The sequence below is a fragment of the Carassius auratus genome, chromosome 1 (assembly GCF_003368295.1).
Source record: "Carassius auratus strain Wakin chromosome 1, ASM336829v1, whole genome shotgun sequence".
NCBI lineage: Eukaryota > Metazoa > Chordata > Actinopteri > Cypriniformes > Cyprinidae > Carassius > Carassius auratus.
Window position 1 is genome coordinate 8,622,983 of NC_039243.1, and position 14,694 is coordinate 8,637,676.

The 14,694-nt window shown below is 36.8% G+C and overlaps 3 protein-coding genes across 3 annotated transcripts; all 3 read left to right on the forward strand.

The window, feature by feature from the left end:
• Positions 1-41: 41 nt before the first annotated feature.
• On the forward strand, positions 42-5,349 carry cdc25d (cell division cycle 25 homolog d). Its single transcript, XM_026223411.1, has 12 exons — positions 42-546; positions 1,062-1,159; positions 1,594-1,621; positions 2,121-2,151; positions 2,299-2,361; positions 2,752-2,883; positions 2,974-3,078; positions 3,523-3,585; positions 3,754-3,852; positions 4,514-4,737; positions 4,831-4,942; positions 5,072-5,349. The coding sequence occupies exons 1-12, from the start codon at positions 440-442 to the stop codon at positions 5,201-5,203; spliced, it is 1,194 nt and encodes a 397-aa protein (XP_026079196.1). The 5' UTR covers positions 42-439; the 3' UTR covers positions 5,204-5,349.
• Positions 5,350-6,149: 800 nt separating this feature from the next.
• On the forward strand, positions 6,150-9,718 carry pgam1b (phosphoglycerate mutase 1b). The gene is made up of 4 exons (XM_026223632.1): positions 6,150-6,451; positions 7,272-7,546; positions 7,644-7,824; positions 8,764-9,718. The coding sequence occupies exons 1-4, from the start codon at positions 6,313-6,315 to the stop codon at positions 8,931-8,933; spliced, it is 765 nt and encodes a 254-aa protein (XP_026079417.1). The 5' UTR covers positions 6,150-6,312; the 3' UTR covers positions 8,934-9,718.
• A 366-nt stretch (positions 9,719-10,084) lies between these two features.
• Positions 10,085-14,484, forward strand: exosc1 (exosome component 1). The gene is made up of 8 exons (XM_026223751.1): positions 10,085-10,140; positions 11,428-11,543; positions 11,668-11,742; positions 11,859-11,947; positions 12,121-12,154; positions 12,590-12,640; positions 12,721-12,805; positions 13,591-14,484. The coding sequence occupies exons 1-8, from the start codon at positions 10,113-10,115 to the stop codon at positions 13,695-13,697; spliced, it is 585 nt and encodes a 194-aa protein (XP_026079536.1). The 5' UTR covers positions 10,085-10,112; the 3' UTR covers positions 13,698-14,484.
• The last annotated feature ends 210 nt before the right edge of the window (positions 14,485-14,694 follow it).

A 14,694-nucleotide genomic window follows, 5' to 3' on the forward strand; every position in this document is an offset into this window, starting at 1 on the left:
GGGATTATCATTAAATACATAATTTTTATGCATATATTCAGCAAACTAATTTTTGTGTTTCATGAAAGAACTTGTCATACACAATTAAAACATCATGGGATTGAGGAGACGACTGTGAACTGTTTCTTAAAGAAACACCGTTTCTGTTCCACTCAATAAGGCAGTTTCTGTAAATCAGTGAAGTTAATCATCACACATATATACAGCTTCAACTTTCTGAAGCGATTCACCAGATGGCTCTGTTCGTGTGTGAGGATGATGTCAGAGCGGCTCGAGGGAGCGACGCGACGCGCACCGCGCCGCACGTGAAGCCTGTTGTAGCAACACGAGTTTCCAAGGAGAGGAGATGCGATGAGACTTTCACATGATGATGAGGCACAGCTCATATGATATTTGACTTGAGTCTTCAGTGCAGCAGGAGAGTGTGCAGCACTGATCAATGGCTGCTGATGAGGAGGCAGATTGTGATCTGACAGCCCCAGACTCTCACTCTTCTCCGGTCAGTGAGCTCTCCTTCAGCCTGCAGAACCTCCAGTGTCAGGATGGGTGAGACAACTCAAACCTTTTACTTTTTACATTCATTTCTTTTGTAATATTATTTTAAGGTAATTAAAGTGATATTAAACGTGCATTTTTAATATCTATCTATATATATATATATATATATATATATATATATATATATATATATATATATATATATATATATATATATATATATTGATATTTGTTGTGAATATTTACTATAGCTATTATTAATTATTTATCATACTGTTCATATTAATCTAGAACAATATCAATAAAACAGAACACAAAGAAAGTGTAAAACATTTTGTTATACAGAAATGCCATGATTTCTAAACGTACCCTCAATAATATTTAAAGTGATCATTAAAGTGGTTTAATATAAACTGTCAGTTGTCAGTTTTAATGCATATTTAATTTATTTAATTTATTGTTTGCTTTTTTTACTGGGTCATGACACCCATTTTATCTGGGAATTGTTTTAAAAACGATTAGTTGTATGTTATAACTTCTATTTGATGCACATTATGTTTAAGTCTTAAGAGCCCGCCCCCCTGGAGGAAGCTTGTTTTGACGCCTGAATGCATCGGCCCACCGCTCAACACCCTCTCCAGGGAGAGAGAGACGCCGACAGGTCTGGACAAGAGCTTCTCTCTCACACACACACACACAAACACACACACACACACACACACACACACACACACACACACGCACACACGCGCACACACACGCACACACGCGCACACACACACTTAATTAACTCTCCTCTGAGGACGCTTCAACCTCAAGCTGTTCCAGCTCCTTGTGTTTGCACATTTAGATTAGTATTGTCTTATATTTGAAGACTCTGTTTGATCTTTTTTTTTTTAATCCTGCAGGTAGTCACCTCTCCTCAAATGTTTCTGCTTAAGATGCAAAATGCATATACTGTATTCTTTATATATTCATTAATTATAAGAATAAGAAACCAGGAAAATTGCTTGATTAAATTTTGTCCTTCACTATTCAGAACCGTTCATACACAGTTATGAAATATAGTGCAATTTACTGTGAATTTTCTTCTAGTTTCTGCAGTGAGAAGAAGACGAGCAAGGTAAAATAAACACACATGACCTCATTTAATAATGTATTTCATTAATAATCTGTGTTGATGACAGCAGTGTTACTATACTATCAAGAAACTATCCTTGTTTTTTATTATTATTTTGAATTTGTTTTTATTTTATATATTTTCTGTTTTCATTTCAATTTATAGTTTTAGAAATTTATTGTTTTTGTAATTTTTTTTATATGTCTTTATAGTTTTTAGTAATTTTTATTTCAGTTTTAGTTACTTCAGCACATCAAGGTAAGCCAAATGACAAATGTTGCCCTGGTAACTCACTCAAATGTTTATTTTTCAAGTTGTTTTAATTACTTGTAATAAACCGGTTTCACAGTTACAGTTTGTAAAGAAAAGACTCACCCCCCTTGCTGTGTTTACCCAGAGCAACTTATAACATCTACGTTAAAAAAGATTTAGAGGGGGATTCTTTTCTAGAGCCACAGCATTAGAGAACAAGCCGTCATATGTGCTGTGTTTGTTTCGGCAGAAGCCTGTCTCCTGACTCCTCTTCAAACACGGTAGGATACAGTAACCAAACACTGCAAATAAAAAGGAACATGATATTAGCACATGATATTTATTTTGACATTATTTTCATGACACTTTAACCCATTTACAACTCTCATAATGTATCTGATGATCTTTTCTGCACTTTTTACGTCCAGCCCAGGAGTCTGTGGAGGAACCGTCGTGATTCTCCTACCAATAAGGAGAACGAGCGAGCCGTTGTCAGTAACGCTTATTTATAGACTCATTGACATATTATTACGTATGTAACCTGAATGTCATTTGAAATATACATTTAAATTTAATATGCACCTAATCATCCAGCCTTAAATGAGTGAAACTCTCGGTGTCACAATTATTCCAGTTATTTCATTTGAACACAACATTCTGTTATGCTGCTTGATATTGCAAACTGGAATTTATTGTCATGTTTTTAATGTATAATCATAACTGGTTTGTAGTTTTGGTAGACATCTGGTTTTGTCTGTCTGTTTGGGTCTCTGTGTTGAAATGGTCTGCACTGTACTGTTTTATAAACTGGGTCAAGCTCATAAAGGGTGTGTTTCATTGCACATCCATTCAAAGTGATGACCTCGTGATTTGTCCCGCAGAAGCGACTGCGCGTGCGTCTGTCCAGCAGATTCCCGGCTGCAGATGAGACCGAGGCAGAATGGAGACAGTACCGCAGTGACCCAGAAGAGGACGACAGTCGCCCTCCAGAGACGGCTGAGGTCGACCTAGCGGTGAGGAGGAGATCATGCGCTATCAGAGGTTTAGCACCTGAGCTGAAAGATGCTTGTGTTATTAGTTCTCCTCTCTCTGCTCGTCTGCAGGCGGCTGTGAGGCTCGGACAGCTGAGGTCACGGCGGGAAGCCCCGCCCACACACGTCACTCAGGACGCCGTCAGTGACCTCACACTCATAGGAGACTTCAGTAAGGTTAGTTCTGCAAAAGCAATATTAAACTATATGACATATTTCATAAGGTTTATCAATGAGGAAATGATCTAAGCGTAGAATGATTTCTGAAGGATCATGTGACACTGGAGACTGGATTAATGATGCAAAATTACATTTCACAATAACTTCAAATAGAAATCTGCTCTTTTACATTGTAATAATTTTTTCACAATATTAGTGTATTTTTAATCTAATAAATGTAGCCTTTGTGTCCAGAAGAGACTTAAAAAAATAAATTTAAAAAAATTTCAAAATGTTGAATGCTAGTGTCAGTTGTTCATTGCTTAAAAGTAGAATTCTTATTTGAGTTGGATTATGTTTTAGATTAATATTTACATTTAGTAGATGTTTTTATCTAAAGAGATTAAAAGCTGATGAAGGTCTGAACGTACATTTTCACTCTGGGTTCTGTTATCTCCATAGCAACACCTGCTTCCTGTTGAGAGGGGTGGTCATCAGGAGCTCCACTGTGTCAGCGCTCACACCGTGAGTAACATTTCCAGAGCTGGAGTAGATCCAGACGCTCTGATAATAATGGGATTTTCTTTTCTCTTTCTCATTGTAATATCCTTTTAATCTCAAAATAGCTGTGATGGAAACATAAGTTTTATGGGTTTATTTGAACGCTAAAATATTGTCTGCTCCGATCTGAAGGTGGCATCTCTGATCAGAGGTCAGTTTGGTCCTGCAGTCCAGGATTTCCTCATCGTTGACTGTCGTTACCCGTACGAGTACCAAGGAGGACACATTAGGGTACTTGTGTGTTTTAATGTAATGAGGTGTTCATGATGAATATCTCTCCATTAATGATCTAATCAATCCAATGCCCAGTCTCAACTTTTCCTAAAAATATATTTTCAAAATCCAAAACATCGAGTGAGTCTGTGACAGAATAGCATATTTATAGTATGCATACTGTGAACAGTATATTTATGATGCATTTATTTGATCAAAAATACAGAAAAAATTTCAATAATGATTTAAAACAACTGGTTTCTATAAGTATATACTGTAAACTGTAAATTATTCCTGTGATGTGCAGCTGTATTTTCAGCATCATTCCTCCAGTCTTCAGTGTCACATGATCTTCAGAAATCATTCTAATATGATGATTTACTCCTCAAGAAATATTTATTATCAATAATGTTGAAATCAATATTTTTGTGGAAACCATCATATGTTTTTCAGTATTCTTTGATAAATAGAAAGCTTAAATAAAAAGGATTTATTTGAAATAGAAATCTTTTGCAACTTTATAAATGTATTTACTGTCACTTTTGATCCATTTAATGCATCCTCACTCAATAAAAGTATCACAATTTTACTCCAAACTTAATATTTTTATATATTAATGTCACACTGAATTGATCAGCAGGTTATTTGGTCTTCATATCTCAACCTTTAACTCCTTCAGGGAGCCGTGAATCTGTACAGTGAGTCTCAGATCCAGCAGGCGGTGCGTCAGGCCTCGGCAGGAGCTGAACTCTCCCCCTGCTCCACAGGAAACACCTCTTCCTGGAGGAAAAGGGGGCAGCGGGCGCCTCATCCATCCGACTCAATCCCGGAGGAGAGAGGATCGTCGCCACGGAAACTGATCGTCTTCCACTGCGAGTTCTCATCGGAAAGAGGCCCACATCTGTGAGACACACTCTCCACACACACACACACACACACACACACGCACACTGAGTGTATCTATGATGACACACACTCTTCTTACCTGCTCAACAGGTGTCAGTATCTGAGGAGGCTGGACAGACGAGTGAATGTGTATCCAAGCCTGCTGTATCCTGAGCTCTACCTGCTGCTGGGGGGTTACAAACTCTTCCATGCCTCTTACCCGGTACAGTACAACACCATACGTGACCCTGGACCACAAAACCTTCTTAAGTGTTGTGCTCCAGGGTCACATATCTGACTGCCTTAACCACAGCATGTTGCAGCATCTCAGTCAGGTGTCTCTCTGTCTCAGGATCTGTGTGATCCCTGCGGTTACGTGTCCATGCACCACCGTGAGTACCGGGAGCAGCTGCACGAATACCGCAGGAGAAGACCAACACGGCTGCGAAGACGACGGCCAATCAAAATACATCACAGACGTTAAATACCATGCAATATATAGAATCAATCATTTGTCAAAAATATTATATGTACTATTATTATGATATTATACCTTTGTTCATATATTTATAACCTTCATGTACACATCTCTCAAATAATCTGTATGTAGGCCTTCGAATAAAGCCTTTCAAACACAGACTGTGGTTTATTGTTAATGTTTTGGTTTTTGTTTTTAAATGATAAATAATTTTATTTTCCATCAGCATCAAATTTAATAAAATTGCACATTTCTCTTTTACATATACATATTTTTTAAAAATAAATAACAAAAATGTGATTATATTAAATAGATACATTTATTAAAATAATTAGATAATAAAAATGATTTAAATGAAGGAATAAAGGAAACATTTATTTTTTTATGTATTTATTTATTTTTATTTTTATTTTACCAATTATATTTCATTAGTTATTTATTTAGTGTATAGTTATGCCTGGTGTTTTCTTTTTTTATTAATTTAAATTAATATATGGTTGTATGTAAATGTGTATGTGTATCAATATTATCTATACTATAAATACGTTTTTTTATGCCTGGTTTAAGATGATGAACCAAATAAAGCAATAAATAAATAAATATTACTTCCAACAGTATGCTTCTATAGAGAAACTTGAAATCTATTAAATTATCTATTATTATTATTTAAAAAATCATATATAATGAAAAACAACCTATGTTTCGGGGTGAGATCATTCATTAGTTATGGAACACAATAATAATATCATTATATTTTAACAAATCATGTTTCATGTAAACCGTTAAAATGTTTAATTATTACAGTTTTACAACTGTAAAACTGTAAATAGTTTAAATTCCTCCTTTAAACTATTGACAGTACAAAGACGTTAATATATAATAAATCATTATAATGAAATATATAAACAGATACTCAAGGTCGTAAAGTGACGTCGCGGACGCGCGTGCTCGTCCCCTGTTGGGTCGCGCGCATCAGGAAGCGTTCTGTCCTCCTCGCGCATAACGACCTCCAAACACTCGCTCCGTTCGCGCCGTCATCAGCATCTCTCTTCAGCATCTCCTCCGTTAACATTCCGTTACTCGCGAACATTCCCGCTGCGTCCAGACCGCGCGTCATGGCCGCGTATAAGCTGGTGCTGATCCGCCACGGAGAGAGCTGCTGGAACCAGGAGAACCGCTTCTGCGGCTGGTTCGACGCCGATCTGAGTGACACCGGAGCCGAGGAGGCCAAGAGAGGCGGCCAGGCCCTGAGAGGTGATCCGGTGTCCGCTTATTAAACTCATCTACTCACGCTCTTTCATTACTTGGTGATTATTTGGAGTCCGAATGAATAAATGACAATCCACCCACAATTTAAGTCGTTGTGATTAAAGATAGCACATTGATATTGAGTATTTGTAATCTGACATATGATTTTTATTGATTTTGTGTTGAGTTCAGTAATTGATAGACTTTTATTATATTTTTATAACTGCTTTTTGATAGTATAACTTCGACTATATTATCTCAAAGGAGTAGAACACCAAAAAGAGATGTTTAACACTTTTAAAATCATGAAAATAAAAATGAATTCCATTAATTTTTATTTCTATGCAACTTTAGCAATAATTAATATATATTACTTAATTATAATAATATTTGTAATAATTTATAATAGTTAATTTATAATAATATATCCTGTTGAAATGTATTATTGCACTTCCATCCAGTCCTATAACTATTGTTTTCTCATTAATTTGCAGCTCCTCATTTCTTCTTTGGTAGTGGATTTACATTACAAATATAATAATCTGCTTTTTGATTTAACATTGACTAAAATGGCCATTATCGAGGTGATCAGACTTGATTGTAAAAAGAAAAATAACATTTTAACTAATTTAAATATTATTTTCTCATCTGTTAAATAACAGAGAACCGCATTTAAAATTGTTTTTGTTTTTTAATGTTTTGTAACTGTCTTCACTGTCACTTTTGATAAATGTAATGCATCTTTGCTGAATAAAATTATTGATTTATGATTTGACGCATGCGCTATATGCAGAAGGATGCACCTCTGGTGTTCTCTCTCTTCCAGATGCGGGGTATGAGTTTGACATCTGCTACACGTCTGTGCTGAAGCGTGCCATCAGGACCCTGTGGCTGGTGCTGGACAGCATCGATCAGATGTGGCTCCCCGTGCATCGCACCTGGCGTCTGAACGAGCGCCACTACGGCGGCCTGACAGGCCTCAACAAAGCCGAGACGGCGGCCAAACACGGCGAGGCGCAGGTGAAGATCTGGAGACGCTCCTACGACATCCCACCTCCACCCATGGACCCCGAGCACGACTTCTACACCGCCATCAGCAAGGTGAGCCGCACACTGACCACCTCCAGAAACATGTCAGTTCAATATGTTAGATTGATTCCTGAAGGATCATGTGACACTGAATGTGATGTCACTGCAGGACCGCCGCTACGGTGACCTGACGGAGGACCAGCTGCCCTCGTGTGAGAGCCTGAAGGACACCATCGCTCGAGCGCTGCCCTTCTGGAACGAGGAAATCGTTCCTCAGATCAAGGAGGGCAAGAGGGTCCTCATCGCTGCTCACGGCAACAGTCTGAGAGGGATCGTCAAACACCTGGAGGGTGAGAAACTGTCTCAAACACCCTGAAGATCATGCCCTGATATTACACCAGACAATACATACACCCAGAAAACACCCTGAATGAGACCAAGAGGAGTCTGGGCTAATGCATAGGGCCCTTTGAAATCTGTTTTATTAAAAAAAAAAAAATTAATCATTTTTTTTATTTTAATGGTTAAATTTCATTTAAGTTATCAAAATGCATGTCTAAATAATATAACTCCATTAAATGATTACAATTTACCCCAATTTATAAAACTTATTTTTCTTTAAAATATTTTTCTTCATCTGGATTTTGTTTTAATAGTTTGATTAAATTTTATAAAAAAATAATGTCTAATTAATTAAAATCTCGAAACTTATATAATTGAACAATTTATTAAATGTTTAACCTGAATTAAATTTTAAGGGCCCTTAAGAAAGATTATTCAAAAAATACAATTTAGCATACATTATTAACACAAATTTTAGGGATCTTTTTTTTTTTTCTTTTTCACAATTTTTTTACATTTCTGTTTAAATCAGTTTTAATAATCCAAAAGCATGTATAATCAGTTAAATTCATTAAACATTAAAAAATATATATTTTTAATGAAAAGTAGGGCCCTATAATGTGGTTTTTCACACATATTCTGTGTGTGTTTTTTTTTAATTTATGATTTAATGCGATTTTATTATCAAGAATTGTGATAATAATTCTATTCTAAAAATTCCTATTTTTATGACTGTATTTCACAATTCTGTCCTTGTTTTCAACATCAACAGAACTCATAGGGCCCTACATGATGCATTAATCACACTGGCTCCTAATATCCAGATTAAGGGTAACAATATTTTAGAATATTTTAGCTAAAGCATAACAACACCCTGGCATCCATCCTCAAGTTTTAAATGGCCATCTATTTGATTGTGCAGATTATAATCTGTGTGTTTCCTCCAGGTATGTCAGAGGAGGCAATTATGGAGCTGAATCTGCCCACAGGAATCCCCATCCTTTACGAGCTGGACAAGAACCTGAAGCCCGTGAAGCCCATGCAGTTCCTGGGGGATGAAGAGACGGTCCGCAAAGCCATGGAGGCCGTCGCTGCTCAGGGCAAAGCCAAGAAGTAGATTATAACTTCACGCAATCCTCCTCAATAAATGCAAGCAGTGTTTTACCGTGAGCCTAGAACCAAATCACTGACCAGTCATTTATTTCCAAATGCTCTCAGTACAATTCCAATGTAACTGCTTGTGTGTGTGTGTGTGTAAATGCAGTGAAACTGAGCCACAAGGAGGAATTTTAGCTTTATATAGTCTCTGCACTGAAAATCCATGACTGCACATTTCTAACGATGGCACACGTGTTTGTCTGTGATGGCATCGCTTTGATAACTGTTGCCAGGCAACAGCGTATATTAATCAGCGGGTGGGCTGCAGAAGTGGTGCATTTCCCGATCTTTTGTGTGATTCATGCTTTGTACTGCTGCTCTATATCTCTGAACACCCACAGAAATGTTCTTGACACAACCCACAAGATCTGCATTTCAGTTTGTTTTTAGGATTCACCCACATCTAGAGTCGAGACATGAGTTTGGTTGGTGATTAACAGCAGATTATATTCCTGTGACCTCATTTTTTGTCACTTTTTATGTGGTAAATATCACTGTATGTTAAAGACGTGCTGTAATTAGTGTCATGTTCTATGAATTTTGACCCATTTTAGCTGCAAACATTCACCAGTAATGAAATAATTGAATATTTTGCCCTAATATTAAGAAATTAGATCATATTGTCTGTTCTTCTACTTTTTGTTTGTTCAGCAAATATTAAAATTATTTTGCTTGACTGAAACATCTGGTTATATTTACATGTTTGTGAGTTGTGCAATACCTAATAAATGTTGGCTTACTTAAGCAGAAATAATGGCCTGCTTTGAATACATATTTTTTTCTGTCTGGTGATAAAAATTCCAACATATCTATCACAATAGATAATAATAATAAAAAAATAGAGATATATTTAAATTGTGTCATGTATCCTTCTGTTTTGCCTTCTGTACGATTTTTATTCGTGAATACTGACTTTATATAAATAATAAAGTTGTAATTATCAATATAATTAATAACAAAATAATATTTTTTTAAGTTCCAAAAAACTTGACATTTGTCATATAATGTATATTTACATTAACAGCCACAACAAATATGGCGGTTTACACGAACCGCCTGTTGATGAAGTGACCAATCAGAGCGCGAGTTCTCCGCTGACTAATAGCCAATCAAAACGCGACTACTGCTTCTTGAAAACATGTCGCCCATGAAGCTGTGTGTTCCAGGTTGGTTGCTCTTATAAACATGCTTTCTTAGCTTCCTTTAGCATTTATCAACATAATCGCTTTAGGGTTTGGTTATGTATTATTTGCTTGTACACAGACTGATATTTGTTTTAACTTTGATGTGGTTAGTAAAAAGTTCTGCGCAGTTTGATTCATCTGGAGCCTTCACGTGCTGTAGGGCTGAATCATCTGCAGCGCTGCTTTAATGACATAAACATGTTCGATTTCAGACAGAAACAGCTGATGATGATTGACTAGCTCGCTGTAATATCGTATATCTGATATGCTATAAACGCGTGTAGTTCTGGAGGTGTTTGTAGGGTTTAAAGACTCGTTTGGCGAGCCCTGCCCACCCCCGGGGCGCGAGCGCGCCTGTCACGCGCACCTGCCCTCAAAACTGCTGCAGAGGGGAAAAAATATATATATATTTATTTGCTTGCAATAAAAATAAATGGGGCACGTGTAAGGAACGGGGTTGAAGTAGAAATGTAAAGCTCACAATTGTCTTAATGTATTTTAATTTATTAATTACTGTACAGAACTGAATATTTAATTTATTTGAGAAAAGACCCTCATTTAGCGGTTTCTTAGTGGTTTAACGATGTTGTTCATATGACGTAATCATTTTATATAATGTATGAATACTAGTGCTGTCAAATCGATTAAACGCATAACATAAAAAATTACATAATTTATTAGATAATCATATATATATATATATATATATATATATATATATATATATATATACATATACATATATACACACCGTACACACATATAGGTTAAACTATATAAATGCAACATGTATTTTTTTGGATGCGGTTAATCGATTTGACAACACTAATAGAAAAAACATTTTATTACAGTGAGCTCGCATCGCACAATACTATTTTTTTTTCTCTAGCAGTTTTCCGACTTGTGCAATGTAAAAAAAAAATAATCTGAATTTTGAGATTAAAAAAATCGTTACATTTAAATGTTTTATTCTCTGGCTGTTGGAGCAAAAACAAACAACCAAAATGAGTGAAACGCAAACTCAGAATTCAAGTCAAAATTGTGTGATGTGAACTCAGATGAGAGAGAAAAACTCTTATCTTTATTATATTTTTATTCCATGGTGGATATAAATCTACTAAACACATTGCATATTGGAGTAACAGGTGAAATATTGAGTCTTGTGGTTAAACTGTTGAGGGTTTTTTTTACGCTTGCGATTGTCTTCTGTTAGAAGTGCTGTAGATGATTCGTGTGTTTTTATGACGAGGCAGGCTGTTGTCCCTGCAGGTGAAAGGCTCTGCAGCACGGAGGACTGTATCCCTGGCACCGGCACCTATCTGCGGCACGGCTACATCTTCGCTTCGCTCGCCGGATACGTGCTGAGAAAGAATGAGGGAGAGGAGGTCCGTTCTTCAGTCACTTTTAGGGATATTTTGGTTTGAACATAGCCATTTTGTTCATTTGTGAGACTTATACGCTCAAGCATCTTGATAATCCAGTGGTCAAACTGTATTCCATCCTTTACAGCTCCCGGTGATTTCAGTCGTGAGGGAGACAGAAACACAACTTCTGCCTGACGTGGGTGCCATCGTCACCTGTAAGGTGAGAGCACTGTACACATCATCACATCACTGGTGTCTAGTGGTCATATCAGGCCTGATCTCATTTGTTTATGTTACAGTGTTTCTGTATTAAATGTGGGATTAATTCCTTTGCAGGTGACCAGTATCAACCCACGGTTTGCTAAAGTCCACATCTTATATGTGGGTTCCACACCACTGAAAGACCGGTTTAGAGGCACTATCAGGTATGGATGTATTATTCATCAATCAAGCCTTCTTTTTTTTTCATACCCATCATATGTATTAAATAAAGTAAGTTTCATTCAGGTTTTACAAGCTGGTTCTGTTGGGCAAATTATTATCGGTAATAGAAAATAGGCAAATATTTGCTAAACTTCGTTTGGTTTGATTTCTCCAGAAGAGAAGATGTGAGAGCGACAGAAAAAGATAAGGTAAGTTCATCGGAAATTATTAATGTTTTTTTTTTCTTTTATCATTTTCATTTTGTTTTAAAGTATATAAAAAATTAATGTGAAAGACCCTAACAGTAATGATTTAAAAAAATACACGTATACCAACATTTTTCAATATATTATTGTATAATGCATAAATGTCCAGATATATATTTTCTAAGCTTAAATTTTTTATTTTTATTTACTGTAATAATGTTTAAAGTTTCATATTAGCTCATGCAAACTTTACATAAATATGATCTAAATGACTTCTCTGTTTCCTAAAATCCCAAATAGAATTTCATATTTTATGGTTACTAAATAAGTTTTATGTAATTTAAAATATTCACAAATATTCACAAAAATCTTATATGTATGGCAATTTTTCAGAAAGTATCGGAGGGTTAAAATGTGGTGTTGAATTGCTCTTTACAGGTGGAGACGCACAAAAGCTTCAGGCCAGGCGACATTGTCCTTGCAAAAGTTGTATCCCTTTATACTAAATGTAAAGTGGTTTTCCTGTATTCATGGATATGTTGCTTATGACCCTTGACCTTGGCTGTCAGATCTCTTTGGGCGATGTGCAGTCGAACTACCTGCTGACCACGGCAGAGAACGAGCTGGGTGTCGTCGTGGCCCACAGCGAGGCCGGTGAGGACATGCTCACATAGCACTGCACTTTAAAATATAGTTCATCCAAAAATGAAAGTTTGTGAAAATGTACTCACTCTTAGGAAATCCAAGATGAGTTTGTTTCTTCATACGAACAGATTTGGAGAAATGTAGCATTGCATCATTTGCTCACCAGTGAATGGGTGCCATCAGAATGAGAGTCCAAACCGCTGATAAAAACATCCCAATAATCCACACCACTCCAGTCCATCAGTTAATGTCTTGTAAAGTGAAAAGCTGTTTGTTTATAAGAATCAAATTCATTAAGACTTTTTAATTTAAAACTGTAACTTCTGGCCAAAAGTGTAAGTCTCCCTCCAGTGAAAAGGTTCATCCCCAGTTGTACTCTCACAAAATCCACTGGCGTATTTGTTTAGAACTGTTAAGGCTTGTAATCAGTGCTTGATCTGTGTATATTTCTCTCCTGATTCAGCCGAAACTACTTTTTCACTGTAGAAACAGTAATATATATATAGAGGACTCGATTTTAGCCAGAAGCAATGGTTTGAAGTTAAAAACATCTTAATGATTACACACTCGCAGCTTTACACCAGACCTTAATTGATGGCCTGATTACTTTTTATCAGCAGTTTGGACTCTTATTCTGATGGCACCCATTCGTTGCAGATGCAATGCAAAGTGATTGCAATGATACATTTCTCCAAATCTGTTGGGATGAAGAAACTCTCAGGTCTTCCTAGATGTAGAGGAGTTGTAAGTTTCACCCAAAATTGTTCATTACGGTCTGAAATCTCTTCGAGCAGGGGCTCAGATGGTACCCATCAGCTGGTGTGAGATGCAGTGTCCACGCACACATGCTAAAGAGTTTCGCAAGGTGGCACGGGTACAGCCGGAGTACCTGCAGGCCTGAGCCACGCCCTTAGACCACACCCACTGGAACACACAGCTTCAAAGACACGCCCCCTCACATGGAACTCTCAGCCCAGGAACATTCCGTTTGGAATTCTGTGTGAATCTGGACTGTCACATTCCACACTGCCTGTGAATGCAGCCTATGAACTGAATATTGCACGAGTATCACATGACCATGGTCTGAATGTAGTTGCATTACTAAGCAGGAATCTGGCATTCCTGATGCTCTGACACACCTGTGATTGTCTTGCAGTGCTTTTGTAAACTCTGAAACATGAGTGTGGAATGTCATTTAGTTGATTGACTTTCACTTTAAATGTTTCTAGACGTTTAAAGCAGAGAGAGGATAGAGATCTGGGTGAATCTCTGTAAACTCTGCTACTTGGTCACATTTCATCACAAAATCTAAAGGAAAAATAAGAAGTTACATTTTGTGTAAAGCAGCTGAAGGACCATTGATATGTTTTTGTGTAGTATAAATGGAGCTTTAGTACCAAAGGCTCCCAAAACTGTAATTGTACTATTATTACAGTCACATTCCCGGTCACATCGGGATTTGAAGTTTCTAGAGCAATAACATTTGGCAGCACTGTTTTCTAACTCTTTAAAACACATGAACCACAAAAAAATAGTTACCCAGAGATGAATTGAGCTTTATCTTGCTGCTTTCAGTCAGAACTTCTGGAAATGTCTTATTTGACCCCTTTTCCTTGTTCTGTCTTCTTGTCTGGAACTGTTTTGAAAGGTTGTGTGTTTACAAGAAAATAAAGTGTTTCACATCACAAGTTCAGCTCTGTTTGTCCTGAATTTCTCATCCTTGTTTGACATAAAGATGGAGCATTTTAACAGCTAATGATATATTCCTGTAGCTCAAACTGTAAAACTTGGTGTCAGTGATGTTCAGGTACTAGGTTTGATTCCCAGAAATACAATAACTGATGCCCTACCATTGAAATGTGGGGTCACTAAGATTCATATTTTCATTCAGCAAGGAA